This window comes from Balaenoptera borealis, assembly GCF_965194805.1.
Source record: "Balaenoptera borealis genome assembly, chromosome: 11".
NCBI lineage: Eukaryota > Metazoa > Chordata > Mammalia > Artiodactyla > Balaenopteridae > Balaenoptera > Balaenoptera borealis.
In genome coordinates, this window is record NC_138868.1 from 47,267,439 (window position 1) to 47,289,031 (window position 21,593).

A 21,593-nucleotide genomic window follows, 5' to 3' on the forward strand; every position below is an offset into this window, starting at 1 on the left:
TTCCCCACCTCTACTACTGTTTTTAGTGGGATTTTGGGAAGAGAGAGGCAGTAGAGGGAGAACTAACGCACGCCTAGAGTTCACAATATGAAAGGTAGAATTTCCACGCTTGGTCAGACTGTAGGCCCAGCAGTCATTAAGTCATGGAATGATCGAGCTGGAAAAACCTTTACGGATCACCAACTAGTTCTCTGCTTCTTTATCTTTCAGTTGAGGAAAGTGAGACCCACAAAACTCAGTAAATTGTTTAGGATCATACAATTAGTAGCCATGGTGGGACCTTGACCCTCTCTCCTCCCTTCTAGGCTAGTTGCTTACACGTAATTTAGGCTGCTTATTTTAAAATTTGGTATTGAGGAGAGCATGGGGACCATTGCTCATATTTGTCCTCTGCTATTTCTTACTTAGAGATTCCAGTCCAGTGGGTTTGCCTAAGCCCAGTTTTCTGGAGGGCCCAGCTTATAGAGAAAAGTGCCTGTGTATACACACGTAAAGCCTCTGGGAGCCCTCACTCTATTTAGAACAGTATGTATATTTCCATCTCACAGGACTGGGTTCGTTAAACTGGTCTGAAAGACCATGAATTTGAGAGCTTTTTGCTTTCCCCACTAAACACAGCAAATTACGTATCTTAGTTCAAGATGTTAGCTCAACAAATGTGTGCCCTGCAGGGTATTCAGCTGGGCTGAAAGGGAGGCAGTGTCTACACTTGATGCCTTGCTACCAAAGTTCTGTCTTAGCTGTGGTTTGGAGCAGTCATCTCTGGATAGGTTCTCAAATCTCAGTCTCTTGTTAAAATCGGGTGCATGAGAAGTTCAGCCATTTTAGGAATACTAGGTTCATGAGTTGGACTAGGTGTGGTGCCTGGATGATATCAAGCAGGAGGCAAAGCATCAATAAGAGTAGTGGTTGTCTACACAAATCTAAAGTTATCTGACAAAGAAAATATGTTGAGAAAGAAAGTGAACAAATCTTCCTCAGGGGAACACATAGGAGTAACAGATGGTTTCTATTGCTCTTTCATTGAAAAGCCTGGTGAATAGCTTTCCTGGGTTAGATAGTGCCTTAGAAGAGGCCTTGTGGCTTGTCCAAGGTGGGGGCAGCTCACTATCTACATTCTGGATATTTGTTTTTAAATGTCTGACTCCTGAGCACCACAGTCATCTTGGTGATGTGGGCCAAGGTATAGGCTGTCTCTTCAAGGAGCAGTTACCTCCTTCACTTTATGCTGCAGAAGCTGTGAATTTACCTCAATTTTATGTGTACAAGAGAGGAAGAAGACAGTGATGAGGGCAGTGTAAGATGGCTTTCTTTAGCTACCAGAACTCTGCTTGCTAGTCTTACTGTGTGTTTTAAAGCTGTCTCTATTTAAAAAGTGCTGATATTAATGAAGTAGTCATCTAAAAGTAATAACAAGGTTAATTTAGTTAGAAATTTGCATTCCCTTCTCTTACTACATTGTGCCCTGTTAGTCAAAGATGACAGAAGATGATCTCTGATTTGTACAGGGGTTCAGAAATTATCTAGAAGACGAGAATTGAAATGCTGGGGCAACAAATGAATTGAAGATAAAACCAGCTGGTTTTCAACGTGAACTGAAAACCCAAGTATGAGTTGGTAGTAATACTATTCTGATGTGCAGTCAGTTTCGGAAATGTTTGTAACAGGAAAAATACAGTGATGTCTTTTAATGCAGGAAGGAAATTGATTATAGCATGAGTAGCACTGAATTGATGGCCAGTGTCACTAACGGGATCAATTGTAGGACATCCCAGGATGCCAGTATGCAAAGGATAGCATAATAACCTGGTTATATCCATTCCCAGAGGAAAAAATTTCATCATTCTTGCTGTAGATAATGTGAACTAGACCTTGTAGGATTGGTGTTGATGTGGTGAGGTGAGGCAGTTTATGTGACACTTATGTCTTGGGCCTGGAGAGAGGGATAGCTTAGCTGCCTTCAAAGAGCTCTGTCCAAGGTATAGCTTTGAATGCTTCAATTGTGTTGCCTGCAGCCTTGCTTTAAAACTTTGGCAGGTTGTTAAAAACATTAAAACACTTTTTAAAAATTAAAAATATACTTTTTAAATACATTAAACTTTTTATTTGACGTAATTGTAGATTCATATGCTGTTGTAAGAAATAATACAGGGAGATTACCCTGTACCCTTTACCCAATGGTAACATCTTAAAAAACTATAGTATACTGTCACAACCAGGATATTGACATTGATACAGTCAAGATACAGAATAGTTCCATCACCACAAGAATTCTTGGGGTTGCCTTTTTATAGCCACCCTCCCCCCATCCCTGACCTTTGGCAACCACTAACCTGTTCGTTTCTATAATTTTGTCATTTCAAGAATGTTATATAAATGGAATCATACAGCATGTAGCCTATTGGGATGGACTCTTCTTACTCTTGTAGTGCAGATCTGCAGCAATGAATTCTCTTAGTTTTGTTTTACTTGCAAATGTTTTAATTTTGCCTTCATTTTTGAAGGATTTTTGTTTGTTTATAGAATTCTAGGTTGACAAGGCCTTTTTTTTTTTTTCTTTTTCTTTTAGTGCTTGTAAGGTGTTGTTCCGTGTCTTCTAATCTCCATTGTTTCTGTTAAAAAGGCAGTAGTAATTTCAATCATTTTTTCTTCTTTAATGTAATGTATTTTTTTTCCCTCTGGCTCCATTCAAGATTTTCTCTTTAAAATTTTTTCTCTCTTTTTTTTCTCAAAAATTTGACTGCATATGATTTTCTTGGTATTTATCCTGCTTGGGATTCAGCTGAGCTTCTTGACTCTGTAAATTTATATCTTTTACCAAATTTGGGAAAATTTTGATCAGTATTTCTTCAAATATTCTTTTTTACCTCATTTGCTCTCCTTTCCTTTGGGGCTCCAATTATATGTATGTTAGACTTGCTGCCCCACATATCTTTGGGTCCCTCCCCCCCCACACCCTTTCTCTCACTAATCTTTTTTCTCTCTGTTCTTCAGATTGGTTACTTTTTGGTTACTATTGGTTACTAGATTGGTTACTATTAGATTGGTTAGATTGGTTACTATTTTTAAGTTCACTAACTCTTCTGCATCTCCAATCTGCTGTTAAGGCTGTCCACTTAATTATAGTGCTATTTCGTTGTACTGTCTTTTCATTCATTATGAACATTGCTGTTTTAAATCCTTGTCTGCTAATCCCAATATTTGGGTCAATGCAAAGTCGTTTTCTTTTGATTGACTCTTCTCTTGAGAATGGGTCATGTTTTTCTGTTTTTTTATATGCTGAACAATTTTAGATTGTGTCCTTGACATTATGTACAATATGTTGTAGAGACTCTGGGTTCTGTCACCTTCCTCCAAAAACATTGAATTTTGTTTGTTCTGTTTCCCAGCAGTGAGCGGCCGCTTAAATCTGAGTTCAGTTCTGTTAGCCCTAACTTTGCTGCTTGGGACCTGTTCCATGCACACATGGTTCAGGGATCAGCCGGAGATTTGAACAGCGTTTATACACAGAGTTAGGGGCACCCCCTCTCTGGCTGTCTCTGGAATTTCCTTCCCTCGCTTCCCAGCTGTTGTGGTTGCCTTTAAATTCTGTCCTCCGGTTCCTTAAGCTAGTAAAACTATGGATTTTTATCCGAATTTTAGCCACCTCTCATGGCACAGACTGGGACCTGCCTAGCCAAAAGCCATGAAAAGGGGACATTTATCCAGTGTTGTTACCTTTTTGCAAGAGTTGACCCTCCATCTGCCTTCATAATCTGCCTGCTTTTCATTCTCTAGTACCTTCAGGTAGTTGTTTTTTATATTTTGTCCGGAGTTCATAGTTATCTGCAAGAGAGTTGGTCTCGCTGGAAGCAGAACTTCCATCAAACTCGATATAAATTATTCTGTTGACAAAGTCAGTTTTTGTTTTTTTTGTGTTTTGTTTCAGTTTCACAGATATTTATATTATCCTCCCTATCTCCTCCAAGGGACCAGATATAAAAATGTCCTTAGTTTTTTTTTCTTTAATATTTATTTAATTTATTTATTTGGTTGTGCCGGCCCTTAGTTGCGGCATGTGTGCTCCTTAGTTGTGGCTGGTGGGCTCCTTAGTTGCGGCATGCACGTGGGATCTAGTTCCCTGACCAGGGATCGAACCCAGGCCCCCTGCATTGGGAGCGTGGAGTTTAACCACTGTGCCACCAGCGAAGTCCGTTTTTTTTTTTTTTTTTTTAACTTCAAATTTTATGTAAAACTCCTTTAGTGTATCCAAACTCTGATTACTGATAGGTTTAGAAATTGAAATATTCATTTTATTTGGTATATCTAATCCAAGATGTAGATATAACAGATGTGTCCCATAAACAGTTTCCCAGGAAATGATGGTTACTTTTATTGTGCTTGAATCTAAGCTAACACTGTGATCTGGAGAAGCTTTGTGTGGTTCAACATAAACCAGGTTGAGATTTAACCATATTGGGTCTTTCTCAGGTAGCTGTTTGGGGTACCTACCTTTTCATATCTGCTCTACCATTTAAAAGCACAGATGTAATAAATTTAATATAAATGTACAACTTGGAGATCTTGGTGAACATTTTCTGATGACCTTACAGAGGACTTCAGACAGAAGTTTTGAGGATATTTTTTTTTCTTTTTTAACTTGTTGACATGCATGTATGAAACAATCAACATAGGTGTCTCATGATAAGAAAGGAGAAAATAATGGTCTTAATTTGGGTCATCATCAACCTAGAAAGCAGTTATTTAGTAGTATGTGTATTTTATTTTAGATTGTATGAAAACCTGCCCATTTAGGTTAACCTTTAAGTGGTCAAAATATTTTCTGCCCAAATTAAGATAAACATTTGGAGCTGTGGTTTTTAACTTTTTCGAGTCATGAGATCCTTTGAGATCTGATAGAAATTGTGTCCTCTCCCCAGAAAAATGCAAATGTCTTCATACAAAAATTTGTAAATTATTTCAGAGAGTTTAGGGGTTCCTTTGAAGCTTCTCAGCATAAGCATCCCTCATTCAGGGTTATTCAAATCAAGCCAGTACCAAGAGGCTAATAGCAATACAAATGTCAGTTTGTTTCTGGCTTGGCCAGAGCAGAACAAGTAAACAAAGAACCTATTAGAAGTCCTTGTAAGGCATGCAGGCTTTAAAAAAAAAAATCTGTCGTGATTTTATCTGAACTGTACTTTCCAGGGAGCAGATTCACAAAGACAGACTGATACCTAGTTGACTAATTTTTAAGTTGCCGTTAGAAATGGGCCTTAGTTTTGATATTCAGACCTGCTGACATTTGTGTTGGGCAAATAATTAGTTGTTGTTTCTAGGACAATAGGACAGTAGTTGTTGTGATGTCATATTCCTGATATTGTCTGAATTTCCAAAGGTCTAAATAATTGAGGATTTAAGGGACCTGTGACACATGTGTAGGTTTCAGGAGGTGGGGCTATGTAGATGTTCCTGAGGCAATAAGTCTCCATTGCTTATTCTCAAAAAACTCAGCCCTCGGTAAATGATGAAAGATTGAATTGTTTTTTTTTTTTTTTCCCAAAGTGTAAAGGGTTTTTTTTAATTATGTGTAACACAAAGTTATTTAAGTCAATAAATTTTTAAGGAATTTCACGTGTTCTGTTTCTTTCCACTGCCAATCACCTTAGTTCCTCCAAACTCATAATCTTCAAGATAAAATAGCCCTTTCAAAAAGAAATTATCGTGTGAGTCAGCCCTGTATAACAAATATAAAGGTAAGGGTCCATTTTCAAAGATGCTCATGTAAAATTCTGAAGCCAGCCTCCCCTCCTTTAGTAACCAGGCAACCTGTAATGTAATAAACTGTAATCTTTGGGATCTAATTTCCTCAAGCGATTTACTTTAGGACCATGTTTAGGGTCAGGCGATGGATCTGCCTGGTTCTGAATTTGACACCCTCTAAAAATGTATTAGGTTCAAATCATATTCACTCCTAAGCCATCACACCCTAGAACAGTACAGATCATTGGGATATGCCAATACCTAAGATAAAAATTTTGTTAGGTTTTTCATAGTTTACTTGGCAGCTGATTGAATTGTTTTAACAAAAAGATCTTAGGTTTGTGATCTCCTTCCTCTATTACTTTCTGACACTTCAGAGCGTGATTATAATGAACACGATTGTTCTCAGGGCCTTCATACCTCTTCTTTATACATCTTCTTTCCCCTTGCAGTGAAAAGAGTATGTTCCTGCTACTGGTCCAGTCTAATACACAGAAGGAATTTTGTCTGAGATTGGCACTCTCTGCTGTGCCTTTACTCAGAACCTGACTCTAACAAGACTTCTTTACTCAGCTTGTTTAAAGAAGGAGCAGGAGGTGGACAGGTAGTGGTGGGGACAGAGGATCTGAAGGCCAGTTCTCCCTGTGATTCACAGCTTCCCCCACCTCTTTGTCTACACTCCAGGTCAGCTCATCATGTTCACTTCTGGCTCTATTCTACATCTCACTGGTTGTTTAAAATTCTCCCCCTAAATAGTCCCCTGTTCCATCCTTTGAATGCTCTTCAAGTCTTAGGGGGCACCTTGTAGCCATCTTAGGAAAACATCTTTCTCTAAAGGCTTCCATGTAGGACATTGCTAACCGCCCTGATTCCTGTATATGTTCAAATAGTTCGTGGTTTTAACTGAGGGGATTTTCTAGCCTACTAAGGAAGAAATGAGCAAACTGACAATTAAAAATAAAGAAGCTTAGGAGGAAGAAATAGTTATCTTCTCTCAGAACTGAATGCAGTTTAAAAATACATTCTGAGAATGTCAGACTGTAGACAAGACCTTATGTCAGCTGCTTGCTGTTTAATTACTTTGTACAGTGAGTGCAGGCTTGCCATGGGTGGGCTCTTTGCACTCTTTGCCGATGTTAGTGAAAACTCTGAGACTAGCTCAACATAGCCGTAGGGCTTTGTTGCTACTGGTATTACCAGCTGCCGGCTGATTTTGCCAGTTTTATTTAGCGAAGATTATGAAATGTATTTTGAGAGATGAAATTTGCTAGAAAAGAGTTTCAGGAAAATCAATTTGGAAGAAGGGATTAGAAATTAGAGGAATTGAATTGTGGAACTTGCTTTACTAACAGAAGGTTGGGTCTTGTCAGAAGTTGAAAATTATGAATAAGTGGGCTTCTGATGGTGATGGTGGACGAAACCTGAGAGAAAATGGAAGTGAAGGTTTTAATTGTTAAAAGCAATAACTCTCTGACTGGAATCATTATTAGTTTCTGGAACAGGTGCCTTAGAAGTAATATAATATAAACTCTGTTTTAAAAAACTTTCAAGGTGCCTCTGGGCTGATTTAGAGTGAAGGACTATCTGACTTTAGGTTCATTCCAGTCTTGTGTTGGTGAGGAGTGCATCTTCCTTAATAATCACCAGCCCCTTTGGGTTCTAAGCCAACTTATAAAAACTTTAGTTGGAACAGAATTTATTCTGTCAACTAGAGCACATGAACAGGATCCTGTGCAAGTGTGCTCTGAATGGATAGACCACATAAGCTGGAGCCTCCCAGATAATAACCTTCCTGGGAAATTGTTATTTGTGTATGTTCTTTTTCCTATACGTTTAACGGAAAGGTCCTTGAGGATGGGTGTTTCATCTGGTTCATCTCTATCCTTCACAGTACCTAAGGCCCTTGTATAACATGATTACTCAATAAATAGATATAGAATTCAATTGAATTGTCCTTGATCATGTTTCCCACATATTTTTCCATGATTCTTACTAAATTTATTTATTCAAAATATTTAGGTGCATTTAATTTGTTCCCTTTTCCCTAGTCCCTTGGGAAAAGCAATATTTGGGGTATACTTTTAGAAAAAGCACTAGTGGCTTTATAGTAATTTAATACTTGTAGAGCTCTTCATCCCATTATACTATTTTGTAGTGTTTTTCAAACTGTGAATCGTGACCATTAGTAGGTCTGCAGTTAGCCTTTTTGGTTTTAATGATATAGAGTAGAAATTATGAGAACACATTCCATATAGTAAGGGTATTTTTTTGGTGAAATTTTTGTTTTAAGTAAATTTATATATATTAATATATATCATGTGTGTGTTTATTGCTTCATGATATAAACTTTGTTTCATACTGGGGTCATGGTCAAAAAAGTTTGAATAACATTGCTTTATTGTAATACTATGTTATTTCATTTATCATATAGCATTATGCCAGTACATACAGGCTTCTAAAGCCAGGGATGGTGCCAGCCCTTTCATTTCAAGTACAACTGAAGGTAAAAACAAAACAAAATTGAGAACACCCAAAGCATTCTGGTGGCTCTTATATAAGTCTCTCCAGTGGCATTTTGTACCCTTTGACCTAACTTTCTTAAGCCTTTTTCGACCAATAGATTTTTTCATATTTGTATCCCTCTAGGTGGTGGGTTCTTTGATTCTTCCTCTTTTCTCTTCAGTGTTCTTATTTCAGTATGCTCTAATGTTTTTAGGAGGGGGAAGGGGAAAACAAAGGAGAATTTCAGAAATTTCAAATGATTCTCAATTGACAAAATAGCTCATTAGATTTATCCTGAAATCTGCTCTCTTAATGTTCTTGAATTTTTAAATCCCCTTTGTATTTTTTCAGAGATCATAGAAATGCATACTTTGTTTTGAATTTAAAATAATTTATGCTTCTATGATGTTATTAGTTGACTTTAAGCAAACAAAATGTAGCTTTTAGGGGAAAAAAAAATGATGGATATAATCCTTAATCTTTCTTTGTGCTTTCTCCCCTCTTCTCCCAAGAAGATTGTAGTAATGATGTCATTTTAAAGAAAAGCCAAGGTAGCTAACAGTGTCCAGTATTAACCGTGCTAAACTTTTCCAGCTTCTTACTGATCTAATAACTATAATACCTTTCCTGTTCTTAGATGGTTGGCATACTAACCCTTTTGCCTTCATTTCTGTACTTTGCTGGACTGCCAAGCTCAGATATTCATAACCTTTGGTTTCAGGGGACTTTGTGGAGATGACTTGCTTCATTCTTTTTCTTGCAGGAGAAAATTTTGAGCAGACACCATTGAGACGAACATTCAAGTCTAAGGTTCTTGCACGATATCCTGAGAATGTGGACTGGAATCCCTTTGACCAAGATGCAGTGGGAATGGTTAGTATTTGTTAGCTACAAGTGTGAGATAATTTACAGAGTAATTCACAGTAGGATTGTGAGTTCAGACTATGGTAGCAGTGGTTCCACCAAGTATCAGTAACTTCTTATATGCATATTGTTCGTGATTCTGCATTTTGATCACTATATCAAATACTTGGAATATATCAGATATACCAAAAGTCACAAGGTGCTTCTGTTGAGTCAGACAAATACATAGTACTGGGTCAGTGAACTGTTTTTGTGAGATTGAGCTATTGGTTGCTTATAGCATTGATTTTACACAATAAGTGAGGTTTAAAGCAGTTTTCATCTGTATTGTATATATATCTGAGTAATATGACAGAAATGGGTGTTTTTGTTTTATTATACTTTTAGATAGGGCAGCATTTTAAATTTGTAGATGAATACTACCATGAATAAGCTAATGTTTGTTGAGTATTCACCTTGTGCTAGGCACTGTGATAAGTATTATACATGAATTAACTCATTTAATCCTCACAATACCCCTTATGTAGATAATATTAAGTAAACACACACAGACACATATTTTATGGGTGAGGAAACTAAGATCCAGAGAGGTTAAGTAATGTGTTCAAGGTCATATGGCTAACGAGCAGTTGAGCAAGCTTAAATACCATAGTCTGGTTCCAGAACTCTGCTCTTAACCATATCTTTGTACTGCCTCTGTTACTTTTTAATAGCTTTTTGAGGATGATCTTGTTTGATGCACACAATAACCCTGTGAAGTACGCAGAGTAAACTGTATTATCTTCATTTCACAGGGGAGGAAACTGAATCGTAGAGAGCCTCAAGTTTTTTGACTCCTAGTCCAGTGCTTATTTCCTTTTAACATACTATATTCTAGAAACACTTAGGCTTTGAGAAGTCAAGTTCAAGGGTAATGGATATACCATAATGTAGTTCCTTGTACTTGTTAACCTAGGCTCCTCGTAGTTCCTTTGTATAGCCAGGTTTGTGGAAAAGTGGAAAATGGAACCTGATTGATTCAGGTCAGTTAGATTAGCTACCCAAGTTTCTTTATATAACCCATCTGAGTTAAAGTGAAAAAAGTGCATCTTTATCCTGATTATGTCATCTCCTTGCATTACATGAAATGAACACCCTTTTTTTTTTATATGAAAAGAGAAGATTTTATTGATGACAGAATCTTGTGAGCTGATAGAATCTAAAACTTTGTTTATTTTTAGGTATGAAGTTGCATCTGTCTGGTTTTTAGATATATTTCTAGCATCATCTCCTAATACATGCTGTCATGCTTAACCACCTACCTAAATTCTCCAAGCTTTCTTTTACCTCCTTTGTGCATTTTCTTCATGCCCCTGAAATACCCTTCTTTCTCTTCTCTACCTGATGAATCCTAGCATAAGCTCATCTCTGAAGCCTTTTCTGATGAAGGCTGAGACTGAGTTGTTTGTTTTTTTTTCCTCTAGCGCTTTGTGTATACTTCTGTATAGCCTTGATAAATGCATTATAATTTTAGTTACTTGTGTGTCTTAGAATGGGAGGTCTTGAGGACAGATATTTTGCTGTGTTGGTCTTATATCCCAGACACCCAGCATAGTAGGTGCTCTTTAAGTAAATAAGTAGTGATGGTGTTCTGAGAAGAGGATCAGCAGTGAGTGTTCTCACCAGTTGTTTCCTTGTGTCTTTTGCAGCTGTGCATGCCCAAAGGGCTGGCATTCAAGACCCAGGCTGATCCCAGGGAGCCTCAGTTCCATGCCTTTATTATCACAAGGGAGGATGGCTCTCGGACATTTGGGTTTTCCCTCACATTTTATGAGGAGGTGACTAGCAAGCAGATCTGCAGTGCAATGCAGACCCTCTACCACATGCATAATGCTGAGTATGATGTCCTCCATGCTCCCCTTGCTGATGGCCAAGACCACAGTGACATGGAGGATGGTGAAGGCACTCCTGGGACCAAGCTGCAGCGCTTCAACTCCTACGACATTAGCCGGGATACGCTCTACGTCTCTAAGTGCATTTGCCTCATCACGCCCATGTCCTTCATGAAAGCATGTCGGAGTGTGCTGGAACAACTTCACCAGGCAGTCACTTCACCTCAGCCCCCTCCACTGCCCCTTGAGAGCTACATATACAATGTACTCTACGAGGTGCCACTCCCACCTCCTGGCCGGTCATTGAAGTTTTCTGGGGTCTATGGGCCAATTGTCTGCCAGAGACCAAGTACCAATGAGCTTCCCTTATTCGACTTTCCTGTCAGAGAGGTCTTTGAACTGCTTGGGGTGGAGAATGTGTTTCAACTTTTTACTTGTGCCCTTCTGGAGTTTCAAATCCTGCTCTACTCACAGCGTAAGTCAGTGCTTACTACAGCTCTCTCTCTTCATAGGGCCTCTCTTCTTTCCATATCAGATACAGTGGGGCTGACTGTAAAGGACACGGGCTGTTACAGTTTGAGCAAAACTCAGATCTTTTGCAGGTAGGTGCTGGATGGCAAACTAATGGAACATGAGAGGTCTACCATTTCTAATTGGCTATCATCGTGGCCTTTTGCTGGCCACTCCAGTCTGGGAGGGGAACCCTGCCTCCTGACGTCTGATTGATGCTGAAAAGAGGAGGCAGGAGTTGATGGTCATGGGAAACTGACTTTCCATCAGTTCTGTTCTATCACTCGCAGAGTTATTTCTGCCCCTTCCTCAGCCTGACAGTAACGATGATCCTTCGTATATTTGAAAAAATACATTTGAGAAAACGAGGTTGTGTTGCTTTTTTCTGTTGTTTGTTTGTTATAACTGAATTGTTTTTATAAGTGAGAGGTTAAGTGATGGTGAGCAGCAGATTTGGACAAAACAGTAAAATAGAGCAGAAGGAAACAAATGTTTATTAAAGGAGCCAGATAAGTAACATAAAATTCATTCATTCAGTATATATTTGTTGAGAATCTGCTGTGTGCCAGGAGTTATTCTAGGGGCTAGAGATTCAGGGTGGACAAAATAGATAAAAATCCCTGCTATAATAGAACTTATATTTTAGTGGGGAAAGAGAGGTGATTTTTTTTTTTTTGGCCTCACGGCTTGTGGGATCTTAGTTCCCTGAGCAAGGATTGAACCTGGGCCCTGGCAGTGAAAGCACCGAGTCTTAACCACTGGACTGCCAGGGAATTCCCCCCCCCCCTTTTTTTTTTTTTGAGAGGTGACTAAATAAATAAATAAAATATATAGTATGTAAGGTGGTAATAAGGTCTGTGGAAAAAAATAAAACAGGAAGGAAGATAGTATTGGGGGAAGGGAAATTCCAATTTTTAATAGAGTGATTAGGTTAGGCCTCTGTGAGCGACTCATGTTAATGTCTGTAGGAAAAGTATTCCAGGCAAAGGGCACAGGAAGTAGAAAGGTTCTGAGACAAAAACGTGATTGGTATGTTCAAGGACATTGAGGAAGCCTGGAGAGCAGGAGCGTAGTAGCAGATAGTGTTAGAGACTTAACAGGAGGCCAAATTGTACAGAGTCCTGTAGGCCATTGTAAGGATTTTGTTACTCTGAGATGCTTAGTCATTGGAGGTTTTAAGATTTTTGACTTTTTGTTTTGAAATAATTCCCAGCTTATAGAAGAGTTGTAAGAAATGTTCAAAGAACTCTTGTACACTCTCCCACAGTACACCAGTTATTAACATTTAGCCACATTTGTTTTATCATTCCCTCTGTATCTCTGTATGTGTGTGAACATAACTGAACCATTGAGAGTCATTGTAGACTCCATGTTCCTTGGCTCCTTAATACTTCAGCTTTTATTTCATAAGAACAAGAACATTTTTTTTACATAACCATAGTATGATTAATAAATTTAGGAAATCTAACATTGATAAAATAACAATACTGTATTCAGGTTTTACCATTGTCCAATAATGTCTGTTATGATGAATTTTTAAAAATTGAGGTATGGTTGATACACAATATTATATGTTTCAGGTGTACAACATAGTGATTCACAATTTTTAAAGGTTATATTCCATTTATAGTTATTATAAAATATTGGCTGCCCTGTGTTGTACAATAAATCCTCGTAGCTTATTTATTTATTTATTTATTTTAAATTTATTTATTTTTGGCTGTGTCGGGTCTTAATTGTTGCGCACGGGCTTTCTCTGGTTGCGGCAAGCAGGGCCTACTCTTTGTTGTGGTGCGCGGGCCTCTCACTGTGGTGGCCTCTCTCGCTGCGGAGCACAGGCTCCCGGCACGCAGGCTTCAGCAATCGTGGCCTGTGGGCTCCAGAGCGCAGGCCCAGCAGTTGTGGCGCATGGGCCCAGCCGCTCCGTGGCATGTGGGATCCTCCTGGACCAGGGCCCGAACCCGTGTCCTCTGCACTGGCAGGCGGATTCCCAACCACTGTGCCACCAGGGAAGCCCCCCTTGTGGCATATTTTATACATAATAGTTTTTACCTCTTAATCCTCTACCCCTATATTGCCCCTCCCCCTCTTCCTTCTCCCCTCTGGTAACCACTTGTTTGTTCTCTATATCTGTGAGTCTCTTTTTTTTAATAATCTCTAGTTTGTTTTATTTTTTAGATTTCACATAAAAGTGAATGATAATTTTTAAAAAAATTCCTGGTCCAGGATTTAGTCCAGTAACATGCATTGCTTTTAGTAGTAAATTCCTCATGTCTTTCATGACTGACATTTTTGAAGAGTACAGGCAAGGTATTTTGTAGAATGTCCCTCAATTTGGGTTTGTCTGATGTTTCCTCATGACTAGATTCAGGTTATAAATTTTTGGCTGCAATATCACAGAAGTGATGTTGTGGTTCTCTCAGTGCATTGTATCAAGAGACATATAATGTCTATTTATCATCATAGGAGGCACATGGTGTTCATTTGTCCCATTTTTGGTAATGTTAATTTGATCACTTGGTTAAGATGATGTCCGCTGAGTTTCTTAACTGGAAAGTTATCATTTTTCCCTTTGTAATTAATAAGTAATTTGTGGGGAGATACTTTGAAACCCTGTAAATATACTGTTTCTCTTCAAATTTTTGCCTAATAGCTTTAACATCCATTGATGATTCTAGTCTGAACCAGTTACCAGGATGGTTGCATTTTACTGTGAGGAAGAACATTTCATTCTCCCTTGTTTGTTTATTATTGTATGGACTCATAGATTTTTATTTTATTCAGTAGGTTATATAGTCCATTACTATGATTAATTATTTTGATGGTCAAATGTCCCAGATTTGGTCCATGGGCAGAGTCTGAATAATGTTAGTTAGGAGGCCATTTTAACAATCTAAGTGAGAGATTATGTTGTCTCTGACTAGGGAGGTAACAGCGAAGTGATATGATATGGTTGGATTCTGAAGGTGAAGTAATGGAGACTATGTTGAATTGAAGAGCATATACCCCACCTAAAGTGGACAGCCACTAGTTAGCTACAATTAATTCCTTGTGGAAATGCTGGCCTAATGTTACTAGGTCTTCCAATTTTTCATGAGGACCCAAATTTTTTACGTGAAATTTTTGATTTTTAAACGTTGGTAACAACATTCTTGTTGAACACTGAAGACTGAACAAAAGCATCTGTTGACTAAAATGTGGTTCCTGAGGTTTTACTTTGCAACTTGTTTAAAATAATGATGTTTCAGATTTCTGTCTCTGGGTGAAGTATAGACTTGTACAATTCTTGTTGCTTTTTTAGTTACTGTTTCTTGACTGGAGCTGGGCAAAACAGTTGATCCTTGAACAACATGGGTTTGAACTGCACAGATCCACTTACATGTGGATTTTTGTCAATAAATATGTACTATAGGACTACATGATCCATGGTTGGTTGAATCCTTGGATGTGGAACTGTGGATACAGAGGGCCGCCTATAAAGTTATGTGCGGGTTTTAAACTGTGTGGGTGGTAGGCACCCCTAACCTCCCTGTTATTCAAAGGTCAACTGTACTTTGAAACAGAGACTTGGTTGAGTAGTGAAGACTGTCTGGTTTAGACCAGAACAGAGGAAGAAACCAAACCAGATAGGGTATTAAAATGTGCAGTGGCATTTTAATACCTATGATGCAGTTGGGGATGTTTAAAGGTGAGAAAAGGAGAATTAAAACCAGAAATATGATACGTAACATCTTTTCCTTCAGTGCTCCTTCTTATATTTCCCAGAATATGGGTTATTGTATACATAATAATTTTAAGAGGTTTGAAGGCAGTTGAGAAGGTTTGTGTGTAGAATCAAATTGAACTCAGGACCTAAAAGTCATGCTTAGCATGGTTAAAAAAGACTTCTTCCGAAAACCTCCTGGGCATTGCTGAGCATGGCTGAGGCTAAAATGGAGTGGATTGCCTTTTATTGGATGTAGATTGTGCTCTCTATTGTTAATAGAGTACTTGAAACAATTTAGGTTGGTTTTCTTGAAGTAATTTTTATTTATGATTCAGAGGACTCATGTGGATGGAAATCTCTCTGGCCCTCGAAAAACATGCCATCAGCACTCAGAGTTGGTGTTGCCCACTACATGTCCTTTCTTCTGAATAGAAAAGAGGTGTTATTTAGGGAAAATCTTTTTTTTAAGATATGTGTAGACCATTTTATTTACTACTGGATAATATTTGTTCTTTGGTCCCTATAGAGATAGTTTTTTTTTTAATAGCATATTTTTTAGTGGTTGTTTTAAAATTATATAGAGAGCAGAAGTTCTTTATCTGATGTGATTTAGTAGGGTAGTGAATTGGATAATTGAAAAAGTCACTTAAGTTTGGGAATCCTAAAAGGATATATACATCCATTAAACATTTTAATTTAAACCATATGACTGTATAATCACCAGTCTTTTGATGAAGTGTCTGTGCATTTTCTTTGATTATGGATCCAGTAATCAGGGGTCTGCATTGTTTCTCTTGCATAAATCTCACCCATAATTCATTCACTGAGTTTTCCAGTTTTTAAAGTGGAGCGAGAACTTTTAAAGGACCTTGCAAAAGAACCATAGTAGATGCTAGTTTTCCCAAGTTTTTTGCACTTAAGTGATATGCCTAATTCAATTGCTGTATTTTTTAGTGACTTTGCTTCACTGAGTCTTTTTAAAGCATTTAATTTTGTTTTCAGAGAAAGTTCTTTTTTTTGCCCTCATATCTTACCATTTATTTACATAATATTTGGTTAAATTATACAACCCAGTAATAAGTTCAACTAGTGCAGACAAGCTTGGAAACAAATGCATACATTAGTTTTTTTTTAATTAATTTTTTAATTGAAGTATAGTTGATGTACAATAGTATATAAGTTACAGGTGTACAATATAGTGATTCACAATTTTTAAAGGTTATACTCCATTTATACATATTATAAAATATTGGCTATATTCCCCGTGTTGTACAATGTATTCTTGTAGCTTATTTTATACATAAACTTACATTAGTTTCTGGGGTTTTTTTTGCAAAAGTAATGCAAACTCAAGGCATGCAATCAAAACAATTTTAAAAGGAATAAAATGAAATCTCCTTCCTCTCTCCTTCCTGTGGTAGCCAGAGATCAAGTTTCTTGTGCATCCCTAATGAAAATAATAGTTTTTTAAAACAAATAAATAATGTGTGGAAAAACAGTGCAGAGAGAATTGAATGTTTCCCTTTCTTCTTTGTTTTTTTGGCTGTGTGGGCTTTCTCTAGTCATGGTGAGCAGGGGCTACTCTTCATTGTGATGCACGGGCTTCTCATTGCGGTGGCTTCTCTTGTTGTGGAGCATGGGCTCTAGGCATGCGGGCTTCAGTAGTTGCAGTGCATGGGCTTATTTGCTCCGCAGCATGTGGGGTCTTCCCAGACCAGGGATCGAACCCATGTCCCGTGCATTGGCAGGCGGATTCTTAACCACTGCGCTACCAGGGAAGTCCCTGTTTCCCTTTCTTTTTGATCTAAAATCCTACCCTTGTGAAATAATCTCTTGATTTTTTTTCATGCCCTCCTCCTGAATACTTTTATATAATGCACTATTTTTAATGTTGTGTTGCACATTTATTAATTATAATATTCTTTAAATTATATACATTTTGATATACATATGGTATATTAAAGTAAAATGGAAAATAAGCATTTCAGTCATATGGTAGAAATTTAAAGTATTACAGAAGGGTGTATGTACAGTGACGAGCTAAGACTTATCACTGTTTCCTGTTTCCTTCCAGACATAGACATGCATATACAGCATGTATACCTTTTAAAAACAACACAGATGGGAGCATACTAATCATTGTTTTATACCTTCTTTCATTTAATAATTTATCTTGGAGATATCAGGACATAGATTCGGTTGTTTCCTAAGAACAAAGATTGCATGAGAAACATCCTTGTTCGTACAATTTTCACAGAAGTGTGAGTATGCAAGGACAGTTTCTAATTCAATTTCTGATTTGCAGGGACTTCCCTGTAGTTTGTTTTAGGAGTGAACTTATCTGTAAAGTGATCCCAAGTCTAATGTCTTTCTCTGCACAGAGAGAAGTCATAAGAATGTGCTGATTATTCTCTGTTCACCACTCAGAAGTGGTTGTAATCCCAGTATGCTTTGCATTATCTCCTTTTGTTAAAAGTAATTGCTCATTACAGCATTATGGGAGCTGTGAGAAAACCCAGAGAGTTGCCTCGAGCTGAAGTGTTTCCAGTTGATTTTGATTGGCTAAAACTCTTTGGATGCAGATGACCTTCAGCTGTTTCCTATTTATTAGTTTCACCTTCTTGGAATGATGAGCACAGAGACAGGCAATGGCAAAAGGAGGTACTGATTTTATCGTTTGTACTGGTGTATAGCAGTGGATTTTGTGCTGTTGCTTACAGCTCTTGGAGGTCAGCATCCTAGTGTGGGTACCACGGGTGGATGGATCCCGGAGGCATGGTTTATTAGGCCATCCTTCAAGGTGGGTTGTTGCTTTTTTTAAATACAAAAATGTAGGGAAAAAGAAACCCACAACTCAGACCAGAGAGGCCATAAAATTCCAAGTTTCTAGTGTCTGTAAAACCAAACCATATAAATGGAAAGCAGTTTAGCCTTCAAAGAGGAGATTATTTCTCATCCCCTAAAGTGTTTTGTTTCTAAGAATCGCACACTTTCAAGTGCATCACAGGGAATTCTTCAGGGATTTCAATCTGAGGCGAATAAAGTTACCCACTCTAGCAGAAATAAGTGGGCTGAGCTTCAGATACTGGATTAGACTCATCCTGAAGAGTAGGGAAAAACCAGAACTAGATGTCTGTGCTATTGAAAAACCTGCTTTTATGGAGCAGAGGAAGCCCCTTCCTTCAGACTTTAGTGTGCCCTGTTTCATGGTTAGAGAGTAGATAGATGTTCCCTGACACTGTAACTAGGTACACTATAAGGAGTAGTCCAGTGTCCAGGAAGCCTCACGAGGAAGGCATTTCAGGGACTCCTTTACTCAGAGTGTCTGTTGGCCCCCTATGAGATGTTCTTGTCTCTGAGCAGACCTGTCAGGAATGCCAGCCACGAAAAGGAGTAGCACCTGCTTTATTGACTTTCGGTAAAAGAAGCAGCTTTTTGGTTTTCACATGATTGAAAAGGCCTTGCTCCTTCCTACCTTTTTAAAAAAAACCCAGAAATGGTGTGTGTCTATATGTGTGTGTACACTGAAACGGGGGGAGAAATTATTCAGTGTAATATTTATTCAAAATATGTGTTTAAGAGCCAGTGTTGGGACACAGTAAGACTGGACCTTCAGCTTTAAATATCTCTTGGAGGTTTTCTCTCTCACCCTTACATTCTTTTGATCATCTTAAGTTTGAATTTTAAAGTATATTCTTATCACGTCTGAGATTCTCAAGATTACTGCTCTTAGTAGATTATTTACAGGCATTCATATCTAGAAAAGAGAGATGAAAGATACAAAAACTGAGGCCTCACCTAGAGAATCATTAGAATTCTTCTTAATAATAACTGTTAGAATAATCATAGAGCAGGAAGACTTCAGCAGAAAGATAACAAGCCAAGTTGTACAGGTGCCCCATGGAACTGAGGTATCTCAGAAGAGGCTGAAGATAGAACTTGCAGTGGCCTAAATTTTGTTCCTCAGTTGTTGCTTACTCTCACGTTGGAGTAAATACTTTTTCTGAAAGGCTATATAGATTAACTATTTAATCCTTGAAAGAGTTTTTTTTTTTTTTTTTGTAATTTGGGAAATATTTTTGTTGTTGTTTCAATTGGGAGAGGGTCCTCACCAAATAGTCTTTAATATGGGAATGGCAGTGCTTTGTAGGGCACAGTGAAAAATGAGATCGACTTTCTTCTTGAACTCTTATCAGTCTGTTCCTGATTTTAGTGAATACGAAAAGCTTGTGCTCTTTTGTCCTTCTGCTAAATGAGTTGTATTTTTTAAAAAATCATTATTGATGACCAAATCTCTGAGCTCAGTTTTACCCACTGATTGTTTTACATCACTTATCTATTATCTATCAAACGCCTTAGCTTTCCCCGAAGAAGCATGAGGCACTTCCTTAGAGTGTACTCAAAATGTTTGAGATGATGAAGTTTTAGTCATCAATTTTTATTTATTTGCATTGCTAGTTAAAAAGAAATTATTTCCAGGTCATGCTTAGCCAGGAGCAAGGTGGTAAGCTGCTCCAAAGTTTTATTGGTGAGCACACAGGATGCTTTGCTAAAACCTAGTTGATAAATATCAGCTTCTGTTCACTTCCTACTCATTCTTCTTCATTTTCTGGAAAGCTTTTTGTTACTTATTACTCCTTTATGAACCAAGCTGGGACTTGCCTAAATGGTGGGCTGAGTTTTCAGTGCATAAAACTGTTTAACTCCTGTGAAAACTCATTTGAAATCAGCCATTCCAGGAGGATATTACTCATATGATTTTAAAATTGATGTTCCTACTTTGTCTTTAAGTGTCTGAAACCATCATACCATTTGTAAATAGTAATGTGTTAAATTTCAATCTATTGTATTGGCTTTGCCGATGTATTTTTTACTCATTTTAAAAATAAAACAAGTCTAGAAATTGCATTCTGAAGAAAAGCTAAACTTTGAGCACAAGCTTCTCTTCCAAGATACACTCTCTGACCTAGAATAAGAGTTTTGAGTAATGAAAGTCAATCTTCTGGGTCTTTCAGGTTCTTGGGGAGCTTTTTATCAAAGTGTTAAAATGACACTTTCATGCTGTTACCATTCAAGAAAGGTTGCCAGGTGGAAGGCAGACTTGGCTAGTGTGGAAAACCAGCCTCTGCATGCTTGAAGGTTCTTTGGGCTTGATCTTGAAGGCAAAGTTCACATCAGCTCCTTGTAGAATGCAGACATGTGAGTGGTAAATGAGGTCTTTTGACATTCATGCCGAACAGAAACTAGACCACTGTTCCTTTTCTTTTTGTTCCACTTCTCCATTCTCCTTCTACTGAAGAGAATCTACTTAACATTCTGGTTTAGTATTTGGAGCAAGGTGCTATTTATGATTCCTATTGTATTTCTTTTTCTTTAAGTTGTATTTCTATATTAAATTTTATTACTAGCATGGACCTGTGTGGGAGGGGGTATACTTCAGCTTGTAGTCCATTGAGGTCTCTGGGTTGTCTCTCTGATACCCACAAGGGAATCATACTCTGAGCATACCCTTGCTGAAGTTTATCCTGTTCCTTTCTAAATGTGAAATTGTGTTGAAGATTTTAACTTACTATTTGAGAAGCAAGTACCTTGTTTTTGACTGGTTTTGTTTTGTTTTGTTTTTGACCTAGATTACCAGAGACTGATGACTGTGGCGGAGACAATTACAGCTCTCCTGTTTCCTTTCCAGTGGCAGCATGTCTATGTTCCTATTCTCCCAGCTTCTCTCCTACATTTCTTAGATGCTCCTGTGCCATACCTGATGGGCTTGCATTCGAATGGCCTGGATGACCGGTCAAAACTGGAGCTGCCTCAAGAGGTAAGAAAAACGTGGAGCTTGGGTGCTGGTGCCTGTGGCCCTGATACAGGATTTGGGAGAGAAGGGCTTTGGGATGAGCCCAGGGTGGTATCACCAAGTTTATTTTCTTTTATTTTGGGGAACACAAACAACTTTCCAGTAAAAAAGTAAAAAGAATGAACATTTAGCTCAACTTATATAATTCCAGAAACACTTGTTTCCTTTAGCACCTGACATGCTTTTATAATAATCTCTGTTTATACTATTGTGAACTGCCTTTTCCAAACATGATAGTTTACATATTTTTAAGAAAATCTTTTTATTATGTAAAAGTTTAAACTTACACAGAAGAGTAGCATAGTGAATCTCTGTGTTTTCAATACTTAGCTTTAACAGTTATCATACATTTAAATTGTATCTTACTTCTGTACTTTCTACCCCCTATTTTTTAAAGAAGTTCCACATAATATAATTTTATAACTGCTTTAGTAGCCAGACATGTATTAATAAATCAGTGGTTTTGTTTTATAGGCCACAGTTGCTCTGTAAAAGTTGACCTGATCATAGTGATTCTTGTAGTACTGAATGTAGCTTTGAAAAC

At 37.8% G+C, this 21,593-nt stretch overlaps 1 protein-coding gene across 3 annotated transcripts in view; it reads left to right on the forward strand.

The window, feature by feature from the left end:
• The window catches only part of DENND5A (DENN domain containing 5A), a 108,932-nt gene that overhangs the window by 31,585 nt on the left and 55,754 nt on the right, over positions 1 to 21,593 (forward strand). For 2 of the 3 annotated variants that reach the window (XM_082341410.1, XM_082341408.1), the window contains exons 2-5: positions 8,174 to 8,245; positions 9,008 to 9,117; positions 10,797 to 11,454; positions 20,826 to 21,013. In XM_082341410.1, coding sequence (XP_082197536.1) covers positions 8,174 to 8,245; positions 9,008 to 9,117; positions 10,797 to 11,454; positions 20,826 to 21,013 — 1,028 coding nt within the window. The remainder of the gene's footprint in view (positions 1 to 8,173; positions 8,246 to 9,007; positions 9,118 to 10,796; positions 11,455 to 20,825; positions 21,014 to 21,593) is intronic. The other variant, XM_082341409.1, reaches the window with a different exon arrangement.